Here is a 21980-nt window from a genome sequence, read left to right as displayed (position 1 = left end):
ACCAGGAATAGTGGGTATCTTGATACTGAGTTTTGTGACAGCTCCTTAAATGTTACACCCAAGGTGAGTCTTGCTTGCCTGACCCTAATTCCAGCTCTGATTACTGAGTGCAAGAGAATCATTTTTTATATGTAAAGACATGGTGGAACATTTATAATAGGACACAAACTTTGGAGCTTTGTTTTTGTTTTATATTTCTTAGTAGTAAGGATGAGTTTACAAAAGCCACACTTTTTCCTCTTCCTCCCTTGTGAACACCAGCAATATTTTAGAGTATCTGATCAAAAACATTTTGATCCTAAGCTAGCATAGAAGAACAGAAGGCCTATCTCACCCATTCCCACTTCACAAAAGAACTTGGCAATACAAAATTTAAAGAAAAAAAAATAGTCAACCTATTGCTAAAAAGTTTTGTGAACTACTCTCCTTCATCAGAAAAGCTCCTATAATGACCTGAAAGGTCCTGTTCAAGATTTTATATTATAAAACTATACCCTATAAATTGAGAAATAATTTAGTGATGTTATTACATTTACTTTGGTAGTATAAAAATTTGAGCAATACAAATAGAACACACACAAATCTCAGATTATCACAAATGAAGGTGTATGCTTCATCAGATTTGGAGGGGATTAGGTATAATTCTGCTTCAGAATAGGCACATTAGTGACATGCCTTAAGGTCCAGTTGTTGAAAAGTATAAAGGAAGTATATGCATATTGACCCTCTGTAGGTTAGCACTATGGACACAGAAATGGGATAAAGGACAAAAACACTCCTGGGCCCTTGACCTGTAACTCATTAAATCATGATTTGTGTTTTCTTCTGTGGCAGGCAGGGACTTAAAAGTGTTCTTTGCTGAAAGCCATGACTCTTCACCTGGGCCTACAAATGCTCAAAAGGTAACTAAAAGCAGAACAAAGCTTGACCTTCATTTTATAAAACTGGGTCAAATCCTTCCCAGATCTGCATAGAGCCACATCAGTCATTTAGGGAAAATTGGTCTAAGAGTTGGGAAAACAAGGTCTGTTAGTCCTAAATTTACCTAGTCTAGCTCATCACCCTTCAAACCTAAGGACCCCAGGATAAGAGATTTATAGGGCAGTCATCTCTGTTATCCTGAACCTAGGGTCACCTTGGATTCCAGCAAAGCCTCACGTGAACAAGACTGCCCTTCAAGCCATAAGGACTCCTCCCATGGGAGTAGAATTCCCCTCAAGTCATGAGAATTTCTCCAGATTCACAAAACTAGACCTGAGATAATGATAGTCTGGCCCTTAGCTCACAATAGCACCCCATAAAACTGGTCGCTTTTCTTCTTTAATGGGCCAGTCTGATCTATCTCTTCAGACCTGCACCCCATTCCATTTCTCAAACTGAGACCCTTTTCCTATCTTTTCTAACTTTCCTTTGTTAGGGCACTAACTTGGTCTTTGTCAGAGCTGTGCTTCCCTTTCTTGTCTCTTTGTAATTGAAGCTTTTTCCAGTAAACTCATGCTGAATGCTTCAGTTTTCATTTCCATCACTGCTGAAAGAAGGACCCATACTGGCCAATGATAGGACAACTCACAACAAACAAAACTGATTGTGAAGTTAAACCCAGAATAACTTATCTTTAAAATGAACATGTAATAGCAACTAAAAACTATGAAAAGCTCATGACTATTAACAGATTACCTTTCACATAAATTGTGACTTTCCTCATACTAGCAGAGCACATGCCCTGTCAGCAAAGAGTAGGTAGCACCCAGGCTACATTGCAAAACACCTATTTAGTCTTCAACAAAATCTAGTAATGTGCTAATTTAAATAAGTGCTCTATTTAAAACCAAATTACTTAGTTCATTACTAATCAATTACTCTTAGTCATGTTAAAAATTAAAATCCAGGGAATTGTTAGTCATTTGCTTGTGAGAACCACAGAAGTGGTTGGCATTTTCTTAGTTTTCTGCACATCAGAATGCTCATATTTGAGAATCACTGAGGGGGAAATATCTGATCATATACTCTAGTATGAAGCTCCCAGATTCACAGAAATATATGATTCATTAATCCACTCAATAACTCAGCAGAGACTGAATGCCCTCTCCTCTTTATCAGTGTATTAGAAATAATAAAAAGTACATTAAAAAGTAATTATAAAAAAGGACATGATAAGGTGATGTAAAAAGTACCATTTATACTTTAAGTATAGGATATCAAGGGACACACAAACCTGGGAGTGTGGATGGAGGAAGCCATTACTTGTGGCTTTTGCAATTATTCCCAATACTTTTCTCCTGCTGTCAGGACTACAGCACATAGGCACCTTCATGAGATTAGATAAAGGTCCTCCTTCTGGGGAACTTGTCCCAGACTAGAGTACCTAGCTCCATAAGTAGAATGAGAACTGGATTTCAGACCCCGTCTTTCATAATCAGGCACTCATACAAACTGCAATCTGCAAAACTACAGTGGTCTGAGTGTTTTTTTATCCTGCCTAAATTCCAAAATCCTGACCCTGAATATGATAGCATCAAGAGATAGAGCCTTTGGGAAGTGATTGTGTCATGAGGGCAGAACCCTAATGGATAGGATTATTGCCTGTGGAAAAGGGACTCCAGAGAGCTCCTTCTTCCTCTCTCCATCCTGAAAGGATGCAAGGGAAAGGAAGCGATCTGCAACCAGGAAAAAGATCTGCACAGGGGCATGTCCCTGGTCTTGGACTTCCAGCCTTCAAAACTGTGAGCAACATTGTATGCTGTTTATAAGTGTCCAGCTGTGCTACAGCAGCCTGAGCTGACTGTCCAACAGTGAGCCAATCAAACGGGGGCTCTTCTTTCTCTTCCTCCAGCTTCAGTGCATGTGTCCCCTCCCAAGAAGGAACAGCAAGATGCCCTTCCTTGTGTTCTCAAATTTCCTAAGTTGTTCAAAGTACTTGGCAAGCACTGTCACAGGTTAGTCAGATGAAATAGTTTCAAGATAGGAGAAGGCAGGTATAATTCTTTCTTTTGATGGCCATTATAAAGAATCAAGTAAGTGAATAATTTTACTTAATATTTTCTAGGAGAATCAAAAAAAAGCCATAAACCATGCAAGTTTGTCACCCAAGTGTGTGGCCTCGGTCTGCCCCTCCCAGGTGCCCCTTCACCTTCCCTCTCTTCCTGCAAGAGGACTTTCTCAGCCCATTCCCAAAGAATGAGTGGCCCAAGTTCCTAATCTCTAACTATCAATGCTCAGTCTGGAAGACCCTTGCGCATGCCCACAGAGAGCTCTCTCCCTCAGAAAACAAGTTACACGGAGGAATTGCCTTAAGGAAACCAGAGAGCAGGGAGGATATTCAGACTTGAGTAGATTCCTAGGTATCAGGACACCACGGTGGGAGGTCATTCCCCCACATGCTTAAGTAGAGGGGCCTCTCCTCAGTGTGATGTACTTGTGATCACAAAGAACATGAATAAAGAAGGTGGAAGCAGGCATGAGATTTCCTAAGACCATGCAGATAAGTTGAAGATGATCCATAAAGACACTGGACATCTCTTTTTACTCTTATACATATATAAAATGGGGCACAAAAGTCATGGCTATAAGCTATATCTTATGGGAGTTCCCAATAGAAAAACATATTCAGATGTACAGCTGTTCATCAAGATATTATTAAGCTAATTTATCACTTGGGAAATCTACCTTCACAAATAAGATTTGTTTAAAATAATGACTTAAATTTACTAAAATAAAAAAAAATCATATAGTACTATATTTCCATTTACTTACATAGAAAAGCAACCTTCTTTCTTTAAAATGGGTTGTAGAACTTTTAAATGTAAGTTTATGTGAAATTGTATGAAATAGTATGTCTACATTTATCTAACAATTATTTTACCCAGCTTTGGGAAAACTTTAAAGGTCAAGCCAAAAATAAACAAAACTCCAAACAATAAGAAAACTCTAAAACCCCAGACTTGATTTTGTATTGATCTTGAGTATTGATAATCTAGGAAAGAAGGGAAGCGAGAAAGAACAGTCTTCTGTTGAGGAACAGATATATAGTTTTGCAAGTGAACAGAAGTTCCTTCAGTCACATGAAATTAAGAATCCAGGCATTTCAATGTAGTAAATCCAAGATTTTCATCATGGTTGAACTCAAGATTTTCATCACTTTAAACACAGAGACAAAATATTATTAACAATCAATGCTACACAAATTAAATCTATACAAATGAAAACCATGCCACCTGGCCTCCTGTTCAAATTGAATCTGAACTCAAACTATAAGAATTTGGTTATGGTCAATGAAGTTATTTTGTGAAGCACTCACAGTACCCCACTGCCCTAACTACAAACTACAGGAGGACTAACTCCAAACTATATTTTTATATACTCTGCTGAACTCAGGCAATGTTTCTTCAGCATTTTGAAAAATTGCTTAGAGTCGAACTCTTTACACAATTGTTTAACATAGTACAAACTTTAATTCCATCCCCACTTTGAAATGAAACCTTCTATGTGCTTTTGTATTCTTGTTATCACTGCACACTGCGTGTTTCAGAACAAACACAGCTTTCTTTGGATCACTATGCATTTTAATCCACTGCCAATTTTACAGGGCTTTTCTACTACATAGAGACAGATCTGCCAAGGATCACATAATAACAACAACAAACCTTTGAAAACAATATTTTACCTCAAATCTGTTTTTTGCTCATCAAGAGTTGCAAATCAGAAGATACATTTACAGTCACAAGCTATCTATGAAAAGCCTTTCAGAACACATTAGTTGGAGTGAGGGTAGTAAGATTTTCAGTTCTGATACCAACTCCCCACAGTTTTTGCAGAATGAGCTTACATGTTTCCCCTCCATAGAAAAACAGCAGCCCTCCTCATACCACAAGAAGGAGCATCTTGGTCGTCCCAGTCAATGATTCTGAGGCATCAGGCAAAGTCACAATAAGCTGGTGATTTTCAAGGGTTGTCACCATCCACACTCTGTAGAACCTGTAGCCGCAAGCGAAAGGTTGTCGAGTTCTTACAGCCCTCCTCAGATTAGTCAGGACCCTACAAATGTCCAAATCCAGCCTCCGAGATGCTCTTTACAGTAACACTTAGAAATGAGTTGACTGCCAAGCCAGACTATTAACAAATGGAATGCGCGTGGACAAGAGGAAGTAACGTTGCTTAAATCAGAACAGATCCTGACTTTCTTACCTTCATACTAGGAAGCATGGTAGCTTTTTCTGTTTTTGTTTTTGTTTTTTATAAGGGAGTACTAAAATTTGCTCAACGGCAGCAGGCCCCTCTCAACCTCCCACTCCACAGGGAATTAACCGTCACATTCCAGTCCTGTCATCAGAACAATGAAAGGTGAATGTTGTGCAAAACAGCTTGGGACCACGGACTGATGATGTCATTCCTTCCTTATATGGCTCATTATTGTGCAGATTTACTTTGGTCTGTGAGAAGGGGTGGAGCTGGGCTGGACTGGGAGGGGAGGCAGCTCTCCAGGAGCAGAGCCAGTGAGCGGGAATTATGCTCCACACTGAGGGAAAAGCACTGGGGAGGGGGGCCAACTTGGGGAGGAAGAATGAGGTAAAGAAAAGATATGCATAAAAATATCAAATGGGCCTCACTCTTGATTTTTCAAACTAGCTAAACTCTGTACAATTCTATGCAGCGCCCGCCAGAATTTACCAGAGCCTCCTGACGATTCAACCAACCGGACAGAATACTTGTTTCCACCCAAGTGCCTGCTAGTTTACTATCCCTGAATGAAAACACATCGATGTGGGCTACAGAAGGCCAAGACCTCTTTAGTTTAAAGATCATCGAATGCTTTTTACCTGAATGTTCCCCCTAAAAGTGACTGTAAATGCAAAATGACTGTCCAGATAAACAAAAGCGGGTGAATACATTCAGCCAGATTTTGGAGCTTCCGTGTCATAATTCATACAAAATGTCTCCCAAATCTTCCAGCTTCTTCAAACTAGTTTCCTGTCTTCTCCTTTTTCCTCTTCTTCCTTCCTTTCTTTTTTCCTTTTCTTCGCTCCTTCCTTCATGACTTCCAGCATGCTAAATACAGTCCAAAAGTCATTAGGTAACTTGAAAGTTCCAGTGTAATTTTTTCCAGCCCATATGCATAGAATATCTGACACTTATGTTGTAAAATTCCGCTTTAATTTAAAAATTTAAAATATAATGGCAGATAAGTTAAGTCAGCTTTAAGATTAGAATTAAATATTTGCAGAGCATTTTTAAGCCCTCAGACATATTTTATGTTACATAAATATAAGCCATTTTATTATGGCATAAAAAGAACATGATGAAAAAACATAAGTTGGAGATGACTAGTTGCTTACATCCCCAGCGTTCAAGCATGTGTGGAGCCTTAAGAATACGTCTAACTTCTTAATAACAACTGAGTAACAGATGAATAAGACATGTTTCTCAAAGCAGGTGTCTGAGGGCTGAGGCCTGCTCTCAAGAAACCTACCTGAACACAATGGCATCAGAGGCTGGAGGATGAGAAGGAGCCATCATACAAAGCACAGAAGCTGAGACACCAGACAGGGTGCAGCAAGTGCAAAGGTCCTGAGGTAGGCAAGAGTGCGGGAGGTTTGAGACACCAAAAGAAAACCTGTATATGATCAGAGTGTGGAGGGAAAAGTGAGACCTGAGGTCCACTGAATGACCAACAAGGGTAGTTAGTTAACATGCAACAAATCTTTATCAGGAATATGGGCTTCAGAGGCAGATACAAGGGTTTCAATGTGCTCTAGAGGGTTTTCTGACATAGGAAATGTTAGGAGTCATTTCTTATTTCCCGATAGGTGGTACCTCCATCCCTGGATAGATGGGCATCAGAACTTGGTAACCCAACAGCCTAATGTCTTTGGGAGTAGAGCTGTAGGTCTAGGCCTCCATTTGGTCTCTTCTCCCCCCAACAAAGGACCACTCTTACCCCAACCAGAAAGTTAGCTAATCCTGAAGCGAGTGTGGTAGTTCCCTCCTTTTCTGAATTTTAACTTTGTGTGGTTTCATTTACCTGCAGTTAATTTGCGGTCTGAAAATGTTAATGGCAAGTTACAGAAATAAAAAAAATTCATAAGTTTTAAACAACTTCTATTATAGTATGTTGTTATAATTTTTCTATTTCAGTATCAGCATTGGTAATATTTTGCTGTCTAATTTATAAATAAAAATTTATCAAATGTATATTTGTATAGAAAAAAAATAGGGTTCAGCATTGTGGTTCCATGTATCCACTGGGTGCTCAGGACATAGCCAAAGTGGGTAAGGGGGGACTACCTTATTGCTGTATCTCTCTGATTCAACCTTTCATGCAAGGAATCTGCAGGTACATCTACAGACAGAGGGCTAAAATGTCACCCAGTTACAAGGACTCCTTGCTAATAACAATACCTGAGGCAAAATGCAGTTGATATAATGACCCATCACTTGCCAGGAGTTACAAATAACTTCCAATAAGATCTGACCTTTGGAAATAGATAAGTTGATCTGGCCTGATTTACCACAGGATAGTGAGGAGTTAGATTTTATTCTGATGGGTCTGATTTATCTGACTAATATGGAGAGAATGTACTTCGAAGCAGGGAGGACAAGAATGCAATGAGTTGCCTAAAGCAAGCTACTATAACAGCCCAGGTAATGTGAAGGCAGATTGCAGAGCACTTTGCCTTGGGCTAGGGCAGCAGCAGCTATTACCTGGAGCAGGAGCAATATAACTTACTAGTACTTATATTTGGAAGGCTGAGAGAGAAAGAATTAGGATTACTAGGATTTTAGTTTAAGTGAGAAGATGCAAGTAGTGTTCACTGAAAAGCCACACCAGGAGGTGTAGAACTGTAGAGTGAAACCAAGAATTCCACTTTGGACACACTAAATTTGAGAAGCTTATTAAACATCCCAATTGGCTGATCAAGTATAGACATTTACTCAATTATAATTTACTTCATGAATTAAATATTTTTATTGAAGGAGAATTACTTCTATTTTCTACAAATCACATACAAACAAGTAGAGGCTTTTCCTTGTTAAACTTTTTACTACATAGTAACTGAAATGTGTACTACAGCATGATGGCTCATTATGGGTGGAGACCTACAAAGTGTCACCATTTTTAGAGCACCGTATCTCAGAGACAGGGCATCCATCTGGTTGTCATTGAGTGTCATGACCTGATCAAGTGACTCAAAGCCAAGTCTCAGAAATGCTCCTTATCCAACAGGCTGTGAAAAGAAAAGCTAAGAGGGACAGGATTCCCTAATGTCTATGAGAAAGCCCTAGCTGAGCATACAGTTACATGGGAAGTTTCTCCGTGTGTGAGAGATCACTGAGTGTGCTTTCATTTCAGGAGACAGTGGTTGCAGCAGTGGAGCTGAGCTGCAGAAGTCTGAGTAGTACACATGCAGAGGGTAGAGGGAGCTGCTGGGAAGACGTCATTCAATGGACTAGAAGCCCTGCCCTTGAGTTCTTTAGTTGGGAATGGGTGTGTTCTTCTAGGGTCTCTCCCTGGGCATCTGGGGTGGTGAATTATGCCTGGTCAGTAGTTCTGCACATGGTTATCTCCTTCAGAGAAAAATAATCTAGAACTTCTAGTGTGACACAGATTCCAGGAGAAGAAATCTGAGAGCATTGGAAAGTGTGAACAAATTAGAATGTATTGGAGGGAGGGATAGTGGAAATAAATAAACAAGTGAAATAAGAACAATTCCCTGATTAGAATGTAGGATTTGGTGCATGTCTGTAATTCCAGCACTTAGGAGGCTGAGGCAGAAGGATTGCTGTGAGTTCGAGGCTAGCCTCTGCTATATAGTGAGTTCAAGATCAGCCTGGACTACATAGCAAAATCCTGTCTCAAAAAAAAAGAAAAAAAAAGGATTTGGTGACATTGTAACCAACGATGGAGACTCAATAGACCACAGTGTGCCTCCCTTCTATTAGAGGAAGACACTGGATGCGGACCAGCCATAGTCCACTATTTCCAATTTCTTTTGTGCTTCGGATCAGATGCATGCACTTCCTTTAGCATTTAAAAATAAAATAAATACAAGCAACTCTCCATGAACACTTACAGGATGTTAGGAGCTATGCAGAAAACATAAAGAAAATCCTTAAGGCACAGCATTCCTGAATTTAAGAGGAATAAGTTAAGACTAAGCAAAGTTGACCTGTGGTTTAGCTGTGACTGAAGCTCACATTCAGCCCCCGAATATTATTTGAATAGTTTCTTGGCTAAGAGTTTGCATCCAAGAGCTGAATATATTATGCATTGAGCACGAAAGACTCAACTTTTGATTAATCTTTTCTGTTCAAACTTTTCACCACCAACAAGTACTTTCCAAATGCAAGCATTCTTGGAAAGAGTGCATACGTGTTCAAGGAACCAGAGAAGAGCAGCCTCCAGATACTGAGAACACAACCTTCCCAAGTTCCAGGTCCCCCCCACCCCTAGTCCAGGATCTGTAATGCTAATCTGAGTACTTTCTTCCACTCTGGAAAAAAAGTAAAAATATAAAACTAACATAGTTATTTACTCTGGTGCTAAGAGAGAACACATTTTTCCAGCACTTTCCTTTCTTAACCATGTCTTGCTATATGACTTTGTACAAAAACATTTATCTGGTGTTTATTGTGGTGATAAATGGCTGCCAATTGAGAGGAGCATTCCCAGAGTTGAATAATTCACTCACTACTTTTCAATATATTGTTTTGTCCACAGTGCTGAAATAATCCATTAACTCAATTCAAAACTCAACCCACTATTTTCAAATTAGAGGTCAAAAATTCCCACTCAGTGGTTGGAAAATTTCACCATTAAACTAGTTTCTATTTGCAATCCAGATTCATTTATTCTCTCTGGAATTTATGCATCTTGCTAATCTTCAATTCATTTAAAAAATAAATAAAAACTATAGGAGACTTTGGTTTTGCTTTTTTTTTGACATAAGAATGTCTGTCAGAATCCATCACTTGTCTGGCATTACAATTGACTGGATTACAAGTGATAGTTCAGTGTATTCGTAGATCAGAAACCATAAAAAACCTGTCACTGCGAAGCATGACACACCGGCTGCATGTCCCGTGTGCAGACTCCGCGGCTGTGCTGCCTGTTTTGCTACTTCCTGATGATTTTCACTGTGTGTTTCTTAACATCAGCTCTAGCTCCTGCGGGATCTCTGATTACAATGAAAAATAGGCTTGGATTTTCATTTGCATATATTTGTTGTATCACTCATGATCAACTTTTTTATCCAAAAATTATAGGGTAAATCCATATGGGACTTTCTAAATAAATGAATTTGGATCTGGAATCCACTAATTAGTATACAAAACTTTAGTGAAAAATACATCCACTTACACCCCTTAATTTTGTAGATTTACATACAGCTTTTCAGATTAGTTGGGGTGTTTTACCCCTCATTTAAAGCAGTTTGTTTTATGCAGCTGCTGGGAAAAGAAAATTATTCTCCATGTTTTTCTAATAAGTCAGTTCAAGCTGTGTTTTAATTTTTTATTCTTTTCAAGATATAAAGTGTCTCCTATCACTTCTTTTGTTTTTACTTCTTTTTAACATATTAACTTTTTAAATATAAGAAGTTATAGAAATACTGTAGTAAATTTATGACCTCAGCAAAATTACTACAGCCATTTTTTCTTCCAAAGGATGTTTATCATTTCCACATATTTTACTTCTATAAAATTTTATGTGGGTAAAAGTCCTAATAATTGTTTTTTTTTTTAGAAAGTAAGTCATCATTTTCCAGCTATGTATTTTATAATTATGTCTTACTCCTCAAATATATTTTTTTTATTGCATAAGATTTATCTGTTCTTTGGAAACTTCTCCTGACATAAACCAAAACTGTTATACAATGGTTCTCCTAAAATAATAGAAACCAGATCAAGCTAAAGGGAAATGACCCTCACTAAAATACAGCCAGTTGTTCCTACATCCCAGAATGTGGTATTTCCATTCCTCTCCTTTTTGATTCTCTAGGTAGACTTTAAGATGTTTTTTCCGGTTGTGGTGGTTCATGCCTATAATTTCAGCACTTAGGAGGCTGAGACAGGAAGATCGCCTTGAGTTCAAGGCCAGACTGGGCTACAGAGTGAGTTCAAGGCCAGCCTGAACTGCATAGGGAGACCCTACCTCAAAACAACAAAAGCAAAAAATGTTTCTTTATGTAGATCTTTCATATTCATAAGTTTATCCCAGATAGTTTACATTTAATATAATTTGCATTATCTGGTTGTTCAAAAATATGAAAACTGTTGATTTTTGAATATTGAGTCAACGTAGGTTTGTACCTTGCCACTCATTTTCTTGACTTCTCTAAATGTTTGTAGTAGGTTTTCAGTTTTCCCGAGTGTACCTACAATTAAATACAAAAAAATTAACCCGAAAAAATAAGAGTTTACTTTTCCAATACTTTGCATTGTTTCTCAAATGGCTCTTTGATAAAGTATAAATTATGACTTAGTGAAACGTACATAATTTATCTCCAAGTGTCTAATACTCAAGGGGGTAAAACAAATGATCACTTTTGGAAGTGATATACCTTGCAGAATGGGCTTTATATTCATTCTCTAATGAGGATAACTATGAGATAGATCCTCAGTTGTCCCATTCCACAGAAGAAAAAACAAGAATCAGAGAAGGTAATTTACCCAAGGTCATAGACCAATAAATAGCAGAGTCCAGATTTAAATTCACAGCTATCTGATTCCAAAGAAAATACAGAAGATCAAGAGAAGGACTGCCTCTATGCTGTAGATTCTGAGGGGGGTTGGCCTTATGTAGCTAGAACAGCCCAGGCCAGGAGCAGAGTGGAGGTCACAAGGCATGTGTAAGCCACCATCAGTACCCTGGAACCAGCCATGCTAGCTACACTATTTCCCCTTAGCACATGTATGGATTATTTTACTAATGAAAGAGTGTTAGGGTTTAGATCTGAAATGCTCCCCCAAAGTCTCACGTGTGTGGAAGGTGACCAGATCATGGCAGTAATATATTCATCAGTGGATTTGCTGACTGATGAGTTCAACAGCTAAATGAGCTATTAGGAGGTGGGTTTGGTTGGAGGCAGGTCACTGGGGCTGTGACCTAGAATGGTGTGAGTTTATCCTTGCTGCTCCCTTCTCTCTCTGCCTCCTGGCTGCTATGAGCTGAGCAGCTTCCTGCAGCCTCCACCATGCTCTTCTTCTACCTTGGAACCTGCCATCCATGGACTAAACCCATTAAGACAAATAAACCTCTCTTTCTTTAAGTTGTGGATACCAATTGTTTTGTCTCAGCACAAAAAAAGTGACTAAGACAAGGGGGTACTAATTGCAGGCCTCAAACTCATTTGTAAAATAGAATTTTAAGTTTTCTGTATCTCTTATGCATCAATTCTATTATGAGCTCTCACTCTACCAGGAGACAGAAAACTCTATCTTAGTTAACTCTGGCTAAGCTCACTCAAGGCAGGTTTCCCTTAGTAAATCCAAAGACTGCTGAGCAGTCAGGGCTTCCTGAGAAATTCCAGGGATTCAGGATCCCATTTCTGGAGTGGAGACTAAGTTCCAGGACTATTAGGAAGGAGGCTGGAAGGTTCTTTGCTCATCATCCTTCCACACTGCACACTCTGAGATACACTCTACGGTTGCGCTTCTTAGCTGACAATCTGCAAGGGTTGCTGATCAAAGTCAGTCCCCTGTTCTGTCCTCGTGCCCAGCCCTGCCTTAGTTATTCCTCATATTTTGAGGGTAGGAAGAATTGGGATGTGGAGTTTGATCCTGGCATTATTACAGAAAATCAACTGTAAAACATATGCTGGGTAGGTTATTGGACCTCTGAATTCTAATTTCTCTATTTTCTTAAAAATTGTCTCTTCCAGCAATTTCCTTGGTCAGTGGGATACCTATAGTAGGTGGCATATCTCATGATCATCTTAAGGTCTGTGAATTCAAGTCACAGGCCCGAGTCTCTGGCCAACTTTCCCAGGAACCTTTTCTTCTTCCACTCATTGAGGAAATGAGTGCTTCATTTCATTCAGAGCATAAGAACTTGGAAGTAGAAAAAGTTATTTTTCAACCTTTACTCTGCCAACTAACTATTGGCAAAAGACCTGGGTGGAAGGAACTTGACCTCTCTGCCTCCCTATCTGCTGATGAGCACAGTAATGATTGAAAAAGATAGCATTTTGGGAGGTCAACAAAATCAACATAGTTATCGAACAGCTTTCAGCAGAGTGTGAACCCAGAGCAGAAAGCTCTGTTGCTTTCTGCCATGCCCCACTTATTGACTACTTTCTGCTTGGTGAGACCTGGCCACTTACACAGCATCCGAAATCACTTTCTGTAGAATTCTTTATTGTTACCCTCTGAGCTACCAGTGAGAAAAGTCAATTTTGCCACCATGTTGTAGAAGATAAGGCAACTCAATCTAAGAAACTTAAGGGCACCACGCCGGGGAAGCAGATGTGAATCTTTTTCTACAAAGTAGAAGGAGAATATTCCCAAGTATTCCAGTCCATTAGAACAAGTTTTCAGAAACAGCAGGTTCTGACTGTTCATTCCCCCACATAGGCAAGGATGTAGGACATGAATGCAGCCGTCCCAAGGGGTACCAGGCACATCCTCAGCCCCTCCAAATGACACACAGGGACAGGACCACGGTGGACCTTGAAGGCTTCCCCTCTGCTCAGGCCCATGCTCCTGCAGTCTCTTTTCAGAGGTTAAAGAATTCTCCCGAGGGCCGGGGATTTAGCTCAGTGGTTTTGCCACCTGCTGTGCAAGCACAAGGACCCGAGTTCAATCCCCGGTACCAAAAAACAAAAAGAATTTCTCCCGAGATGTTGATTTGTACTTAAACAAACAAACAAAATGACCTTACATTTGGAAGCCTTGCTGCAATATTATATGATGATGTCATTATTTGTGTAGTCCTAGCTGAGCCTATAAAATCCAAAGGCTTGACAATCTGTACTTACAGAAATAGATTTAGCATTTTCCCACATCATTTACACACACACATGCACACACACCACACAGGCACACACATTTTTTTTAAGTCTCAGGCCATTTTTTGATGTGACTATTCTATTTTGACATTCTTGGAGCAGCTCTGGTGAAGCTAAAGATTAAAATCACAAGTCTTGCAGCTCAGACAGGGAATAAAGTACACACAATGAAGGTGATCTCATGTACTCATGATTATGCCCTTAGAGGTCAAGTTCACTTGAGCTATGAACCAAACAGAATACAGCATTTAGACCAGGGAACTTTCTTTACCCAATATTAATTAATGAATTAAAGACATTTTCATATTTATTATTAACACGCTGATTAAACCAGACATTTTTCATGCTGCTTCTTTTTAACTGGGGACTATTTGTAAAAATAAATATGCAGTACATGATGGCAAAAATGATGATGATGGCCTATTGACTTAAAATGACAGAAGCCCAGAGCAACATATTGCCCATTTTAGGTACTTAATCTCTAGAACTTTTATGCAAGATGAATTTAAGAGACCCTGAAAAGTGAAAAATAATTTCTGAATCAATTGTTTTTATACTTATAGGATAAGGTCAGGGCAATAACAAGGAGGTGGCTCTCCCCTGAACAGTATCAGCCTCCTGGCACACCTATCCCCACTGTGTATGCCATTCAAAGCCAGCCTCCCAACAAGTCCCAGGCTTCTCCTTCCCACAGACAACTGTGCTGAACTTCTGCCAACATGTCCACACCATCGTCATTCTGCCTTTCAGGGCCTATTTCATAGCTGGGGCAGAAGAACTTGGTGGGACAGCCCTCCCCCTCCCACATGAAACAAGCCACTTTCAAACGAGGTTCCCATTTGTAAGACAGCGCTAGCCTGGTGGCCCACTTTTTGATCTTGGCCAAGCCTTGTGATTGCTGGGGCATCAGTGTCTCCACCTGACCACTGAGGGACCTGGAAGGGCTGCTCTTGGAAGTCTTTGCTAACGGGGGAGCCTGGGTTTCCTGTTTGCTCATCTGGAGTGCTTATCAAACCTGCAGGTGATCCTGTAAGCCTGGGTCCCTTTTCGTCCTTTTTGTTTTTCCAGAGGATGTGAGGAGCCCTTCCCGAGCAGGACCAAGATCGACACTGGAGTTCAGATGCTGCTGGTGCCAGAGTCCTTGCTCTGAGTCCGTGCACCACTGCTTCACCACATCCAAGCGTCGCCTGGGGTGGAGACAGCTGCAGAGTGCACACGTGGTGGGGCCTGGCAAGCCAAGTGTGGGGGGGGGGACAAGCCCACCTGGGCTTCGTCCCTTCCTCCCATCTCACAGGAGAAGCTAAGGGAAGTGGTTTCCAAGGAAAGTTCCTGGCTCTAGTCTGGCTCACAACAGGGGCTTTCTGGGCTAACAGAAAAGGAGTGGAAAACAAAGGCGCCAGCTGAGGACAGACTCCCCCCTGGGCTCAGAGACACTGCGTCTTTCCCAGCTGCAGCACAGCCTTCTTTACAGGCACCTGGCCACGATGGCCTCCGGGTCAGCATCCTGCCAGCTCCTATAAGCAGATCTCATTATGACTGCTTACTTCAAAAAGAGGATTTAACCCAAAGCAGATTTAGCAGGCAGTTTCCAAAGGGCAGTGAAACCCCAGGCCTGACCTCTGAGAAAATCTCAAAGGCTGCACTGCCTGGGAGCTGGGGGCGGGGGTGGGGGTGTTGGAGGTCATCAGAGAAGCCTCAGGTTGCAGAGGACCCTCAGATAGCCCTTTGAGTTATCCAGGTCCTCCCGGGGGTGTGCAGTGTGGAGAGAAAGTTGGGGCTTAGTTGGGTACTGAGCCGAGGAAAAACTCCTACCCACTCCTACCAAGAAAAATCACTAAACTTTAAAGTGCTTTTAAAAGCTAAGCAAGAGTCAAAGTTCTCAGCTAAATTCTTACCTAAAGCATAAAAGTTTGATGCTATATCCCAGTGGTACTGTTCAGAGTATCAAAAGCCTGGTAAGGTAATTGCTTTTATAAAAATTACTTTATGACTTTTAATACTTTCTGCATAGTACTTTCTTTGCTCAGGAGAGGTTGCTGTAGTTTAAATGAAATTAAATACCTCCCCCAAAAGGGGGCAAAAATTGGAATTGTTTATGTAGAGAGGACCAATGTAAAGTTAGTAAATAAATGTATCTGGGGTGAGCTCATTGTATCATGAACCTAACATTACTCTGTGAACTACAAAGCTCTCTATCATGTGTTGTTATTATTTCAATTACTCTTACAGTTCACAAAAATTGGAAAAAAAAAAAAAGAAGAAACCACGGGGATCAACAGTCTACCACCTATACATCAAGGAGACTCGCTCTAACTGAATGGGAGCCACCTCAGGCTCCATAGGAAATTGTAATAAAGACTGAAACCTGTTTCGGAATAAAATGCTTTACAAAGTGATAAAAAATAATCCCCATAGGTGCTCTTTAGCATGATCTGATTTCAGATTTTTTAGAAAGTTATTATCGGACCAGTTGCTATTCTTTTACCTGAGCACATTCCACCATAGGATAACAAGCTAGATGACTTATTGTAGATACATACAATTTTTATTGTCCTAGAAGCCTTGTTTGCTGTATTTGTAGCTTGGGGTTGAAAGTTCTCAGAGATTTAAGGGGTGGGATTTATTCTCATTGGTTACTCAAAAATGTCAAACCACATTTTCATCTATTTATTCAAATATGAAGCTGGTCAACTTTAACTTAAAGGTGCTTAAAGACAAGTACAAATAAGCAATAAGTTAACGTTTTTTAATTTTTCCCTTCTCCCTCTCTTCCTTCCGTCCCTCCTTCTTTTCTTCTTTTTTTCCTTTCTTCCCTCCTTTATTTTTCTTAGTACAACAATCATCTGGTTAGATATTCTGCATTAGAATGTGGTCAGGTAATAAGGCAACACTTGTTGGACAGTACATAACACTTCAGCCATTGTTCCCTCTTTCATTTCTCCTATGCCAAACCCAACAACAAACATGTTGATAAACATTACCAATAATGTTCTGATTCATCTTTTATTTATTCTTATTAGAAAAGCTTTCCCTAGTGCTAAACTAACTGAAAAAAAAACTGGATCTCTTTTCTGGTAACTGAATAAATCGTGAAGCTGGAACAGATAAAGATGTTTGCCAGTGGCTCTCAGTTGCAAGCCCCAAACACAGAAGCAGACATACTGGCGACTCAAGTCACTGGAGTTCAATAACTTTGGTTCCAAAGACTGGGAGTCACAGACCTAACCAGTCAGCTGAGGGAAAGGAGAGAGTAATTCAAAACATGGTACAGAAGAGCTAACTACAAAGTTTTTCACTTCTGCTTCATATGTGGCAGTTCTGGTGTGAGAACACCAAATGTCTGTGAGAACAGGCTTAGAGGCAAAGCACATTCGGTTTTTATGTGGTTTGGGCTTGTTTTTATAAGGAGTTTTAAAAGGTATGCGGCTCTTAAAAAGTAAAGCAGGCTGTAAAGTCATCAAGTCATTTATATGGAACCAAACACTAAGATTTTTCTACACTAGTATGAAGAATAAATACTGTAGGATTTGCTTATGATGGTTAAGTTTAAAAATCCCTGAAAAGTAGATTTCAACCCGAAAGAGAAAAAGTGGATTCTTTCAAATAGAAGGTAATTCACAGGGAAGGTTTTCAAATGTAGACGCTTCATTGATCAAGTTCAAATGCAAGCTCCCTCGGTTTCTTCCCTTGTGGGAGCACCCTTGTGGGAACGTGATATCCCACACATGTGCACCCCAAACACATTCACCTGATAACCTCAGGCAAGAAAGGGGAACCGGGCTGCGGCACGGAGCAGGACAGACAGGGACAGGTGCCCGAGCTACCTCTCGCGCTCCCGCTCCAGCAGGTTGGTGAAGTCGTCGCTCTTGCTCATGTAGTCTGAGTGCTTGTGCTTCTCCGTCTCCAGCTCGTACACTGTCCGCCGGTGACACTTCTCTGCCAGCAGCAGCTGCTCCAACATACGCCGGTATGTCTCCTTCTGCTTCTCCTCCAGCCTGTCCAGCTGAGGAAGCAAAGATGGGGAAGTGCGACATTTTATTTCACTCACACAGGACTCCAGGGAGTGGTTCACATTTGTCTGGTGACTGATTACCTGGAGAGGAGACCACTGAATGTGGTGTTCTCCTCCATTTCCACCATCCCTGCGCTTTATGTAACTGACTTCATAAACAAGCCACAATGTTCAATAAATAATAACAAGCTATAGTTTAACTTCTGGCCCTCGGGTCCTTTTTCTGTAAATACAGTCATGGTTCCTAATCTTTCAGGAGAACAAACTCTTCCACAGTTTTAATGAGATAGCACAAAGAAAGAAACTGAAAAACATCCCTCTTGACCTCAGAAAAATTAAGGTCTCAGCATGTACAGGTACCAAGCTTCTCCCCTGGCATAATAATCTTTTTTTAAGGCTTAAAGCTATATCCATTTCTAGGAAAAACCCTATGAGGGATCCAAAATCCTCTTCTTTCAAGCGATGCAAAAAGAAAAAAAAAAAAGAGAGATGCTAAATATAAGGAGGATTTTAGAACTTGTAGAAAGTATATAGCTCTACAAGAGGTCTAGCAAATACTATTACAGAGTTGTTTGTTCCATTTTCTTTGGTCAGGGTATCAGACCTTTAAGGGATCATGCCTTGATCATCTTTTTAGTCCCTAGTACTGTACCTAGCACAGTACCTGGAACAAAGTAGCTGTTCAGTAAATGCTTGTTAAATTGGGCCAAATCTTCACTGGACTAGGCTTTCTCATCATTGGCACTACTGAGGCTACATTATTCATAATATCAACTAATAGTCTAATTAAAGATCTAAATAATTATCGATATAAATAATTGAGATAATGGGGATACTTTAGATCAGATTATTTAGGGAACTTGCTGCAGTAGAGAATGGTTAGCAGTATCCCTGGCCTTCCCACTAGGTGCCAGTAGCAGCACCTCTAGTTGTGATGTTTTATCCTGACACTGTCACAGGTCCCTTGGAAGGAGAAATCCACCCCTATGCCACTACCTCACTGCTGCTATAGTCCAAACAGACATTTGAAATCCTTGCTCAATCCAACAACCCAGTGGGGCATCTCAGAGTGTCAACATCAGAGCCGTTTGCCCTTCAGTTGTAAGAAGGATTGGACTTTTTCTCTGTTCCTGTACAATTCTCATCACAAACGGATTGCTTCTGGGGCCAAAATAAAACAGAAGCTGCCCCATCATCCTCAGTACCTTCTTCCCACATCTCCACTGCCTTTATTTAGGAACCAGTGGCCAGATGGAGAAGCCCACATTAACTGGCAGCTGATGATATCTAAAATCATTAGGATTTGGTGAAATATATTTCTCTATCTTCTGATAAAGTTTTGTTTATACAGTCTATACGAGAAGTTTCCTATTGAAATAGGTCCCTATTGCAAACTATTCTCCTCAGGAACACTCCCAACTTTCTACAAATGTGATTTTTACCATATTTAAGGAATTCATCTAGTATTGCTGATGCATCATCTTATCAAACATGGGGAAAGCTTTAGTAACTTTCCCCCTTTCTCACCCTACCTACATCACCATAAAATAGGACCCTCTGTCCTTGGAAGAATCTGAAGAGAACCTGCTGCCTGTTTGTCCACACCCTCCCCATCTCCTCTCTAAAGAAGGAGGGGTGATTGGAACAGGAAACTGGGCATCTGCAACTCAGCCTATCCATTGTTCTCTGAAGGACCCAACCTTCCCCAGCACCTCTCAACCCATCCAAGGAATGGTGCAGGGAAGATGTTGGCATTATTAATTGGATGGTTGACTGAGAAATCCAAAGAGACAGATGGACAAATGGAAATATCAAGAATTGTGGGAGGCAGCCTCCGCCTTCCTACATTCAGTCCAAGTGGGCCCCTGAGACTGAGGGTTCAAAGCAGCTGCTGTCCTGGGAGAGGCCACTGAAGCAGGATGCTCTGTGGACAATGCACTCTGGACTCAGCTTGGCCCACCCAGAATCACGTTATCAGGAAGGCCATGTTTCTGTCTCAATGCCTATGCTGCTCAAACAGTACTCAGGCCCAAACTTTAAACTGTGGAGGCATTAGTGTAACGATTTAACTTTTAATTTAAATTCTCCAAATAAGAACTTAAGCTGGTAGCAGTAGATCAGCCATGGCAGATGCTATTTCTTGCTATTTTATTTGGAAACACTCAGACATCGCGCTCCTACAAGAGAACTGTGGTGGCCTATCCTCTTGGCTCTCTGTGGCTTATGCAGAGACTCTGAAGACCATCCACCATAACTCTGGACCAGAGAGAGATTCATGAATCATATATACTGTGTATCTGGATTTTGGTGTTCAGGATCCAAGCTGTGGCTCGGCACAGAGGAATGGGTTTTACTAATGAACAGTGAAAATGGAATGGGCATCGATTGCTTTGGAAGCATAATGTCCTCTTGGATAGAAATAAAGGAAAATTGAATGAGATCATCATGAAGCCAAAGGCCAAAATTTTCCTAGGGAAAGAGAGCACCTGGAAATATTACTCTAATGAATCAAGTTGTCAGAGCGTGCAAGGCCTGGAGGTGGGAAACAATTTCAGGATATTTAGTTAAAAGGATCATGGGTCAGGACATGGTCATAGCTCTGATACCTGTAGGAATTCAGCAAGGGAGAAATCAATTTAAGAGGAAATATAAAGCCTTGAAGAGTGGAATAAGGTTACAAAAAGGGAAATGGATCTAAGTGCTAACAATGATGGGGCCAGAAGAGAGGTAGGTGTTTTAATCATTGCTGAATCAGAATGGGGAACCAGAGGAATGGGGGAGAGGGTGCAGAGTACAGAGCAGTATGAACCCCAGGAAGGAGGAGCCAAGACCCAGGAAACACCTGAGGAGCACACTGCAGATCTCCAGTCTTTCATGAGATCAGAAAGGGGTCTTTCCCTTAAAGATTATAACAGCTTTTCAAAACCATTATATATAATATGGGCCACTTTAAGAAACACAATCTGGGAAGATGAGCATAAGATATTCAAAGGCTTCATTGGTGAGTTCCAGGGTGTCAACCATTGTAAGTAGAGGTGTTGGTATTACTCAGAGCCTAACTGAACATGCACAAAAAACTTTGGGACAGAGGCTTTGAAGGAAAGAGGAGACAAACAAAAGGGGATCCATGCAGGAAAACAGCAGAGAAGTCTAAACATGGATGTGCTACAACAGGAAAAGGGCCCTTCATGAAAGGCATCCACATCAAGGACACAAGAACAGACACAATTTGTTTTAAGCAAATGGTCTTGGCCAACTCTGAGCAGCTTGACCTTGCATCTGTCACCGAGGGAGACCACACAGTGAGACTATGGAAGCCATATTTGAAAATAAAGGTCAGGCCTGAAAGCATAGGGAAACAGAAGCAAAAAAAATTATATCCCTCTGAAATCCATAAAATAGGAATGGAGAAAGAAGGGGAGCACTCAAAGAAAATGGTTAAAATGCTAACAATAAACAAATAAAAACAACTCAGCTGACCCTTCCTACCACAGGAAGAGATATCAGTGGCAGGAAATATTTTTGTTGCCTGAATAGGATGGGTTATATTCAAATATAAGGGAAGACTTGCCAAAAGTGGTAGTGTACTTGGGAGGCTGAATCAGGAGGATCATACCTACATAGTAAGTTTAAGACCAGCCTAGACTACAGAGCAAGACTCTGTCTCAAAAACAAAAACAAAGCCAGAGAGAAGGGTTAGTTCTGAAGAAGCACAGTACCTGGCTCCTCTCAGGGCCCAAGTCTCACAGACTTCAGGAGAGCCTCTTTTCAAAGAAAAGGATTGCTTAAGCCTGTGCATAGAAGCTGAGAAAAAATAGGATTCAAGTGGTTTTAAATATACAAGTGGAAAAGGGGAGCAGCTAAAATAGGAGGTATGCTTTGAGGAAGACAGCCGTACAAGTCCCAAGACTTTGCCAAAAGACAGGTATGTTGGAAATGTCACTCACTGAAGGCCAAGACAGTGCCTG

General features: G+C 40.6%; 1 protein-coding gene across 11 annotated transcripts in view; it reads right to left on the bottom strand.

Moving 5' to 3' along the window:
* The window catches only part of Filip1 (filamin A interacting protein 1), a 357204-nt gene that overhangs the window by 55440 nt on the left and 279784 nt on the right, over positions 1–21980 (bottom strand). For 9 of the 11 annotated variants that reach the window (XR_015449837.1, XR_015449838.1, XM_087207573.1 and 6 more), the window contains one exon: positions 17825–18003. Coding sequence is in view for 7 of the 11 variants with exons in the window: in XM_087207573.1 (XP_087063699.1) it covers positions 17825–18003 (179 nt within the window). In the remaining 4 variants the exon portion in view is untranslated. The other 2 variants (XM_087207578.1, XM_087207577.1) reach the window with 2 other exon arrangements.

The sequence above is a fragment of the Heterocephalus glaber genome, unplaced genomic scaffold (assembly GCF_053883595.1).
Source record: "Heterocephalus glaber isolate CG9 unplaced genomic scaffold, H.glaber_assembly_v1.0 deba00000818, whole genome shotgun sequence".
In the NCBI taxonomy this organism is placed as follows: domain Eukaryota; kingdom Metazoa; phylum Chordata; class Mammalia; order Rodentia; family Bathyergidae; genus Heterocephalus; species Heterocephalus glaber.
This window is presented reverse-complemented; position numbering and strand designations above follow the sequence as displayed.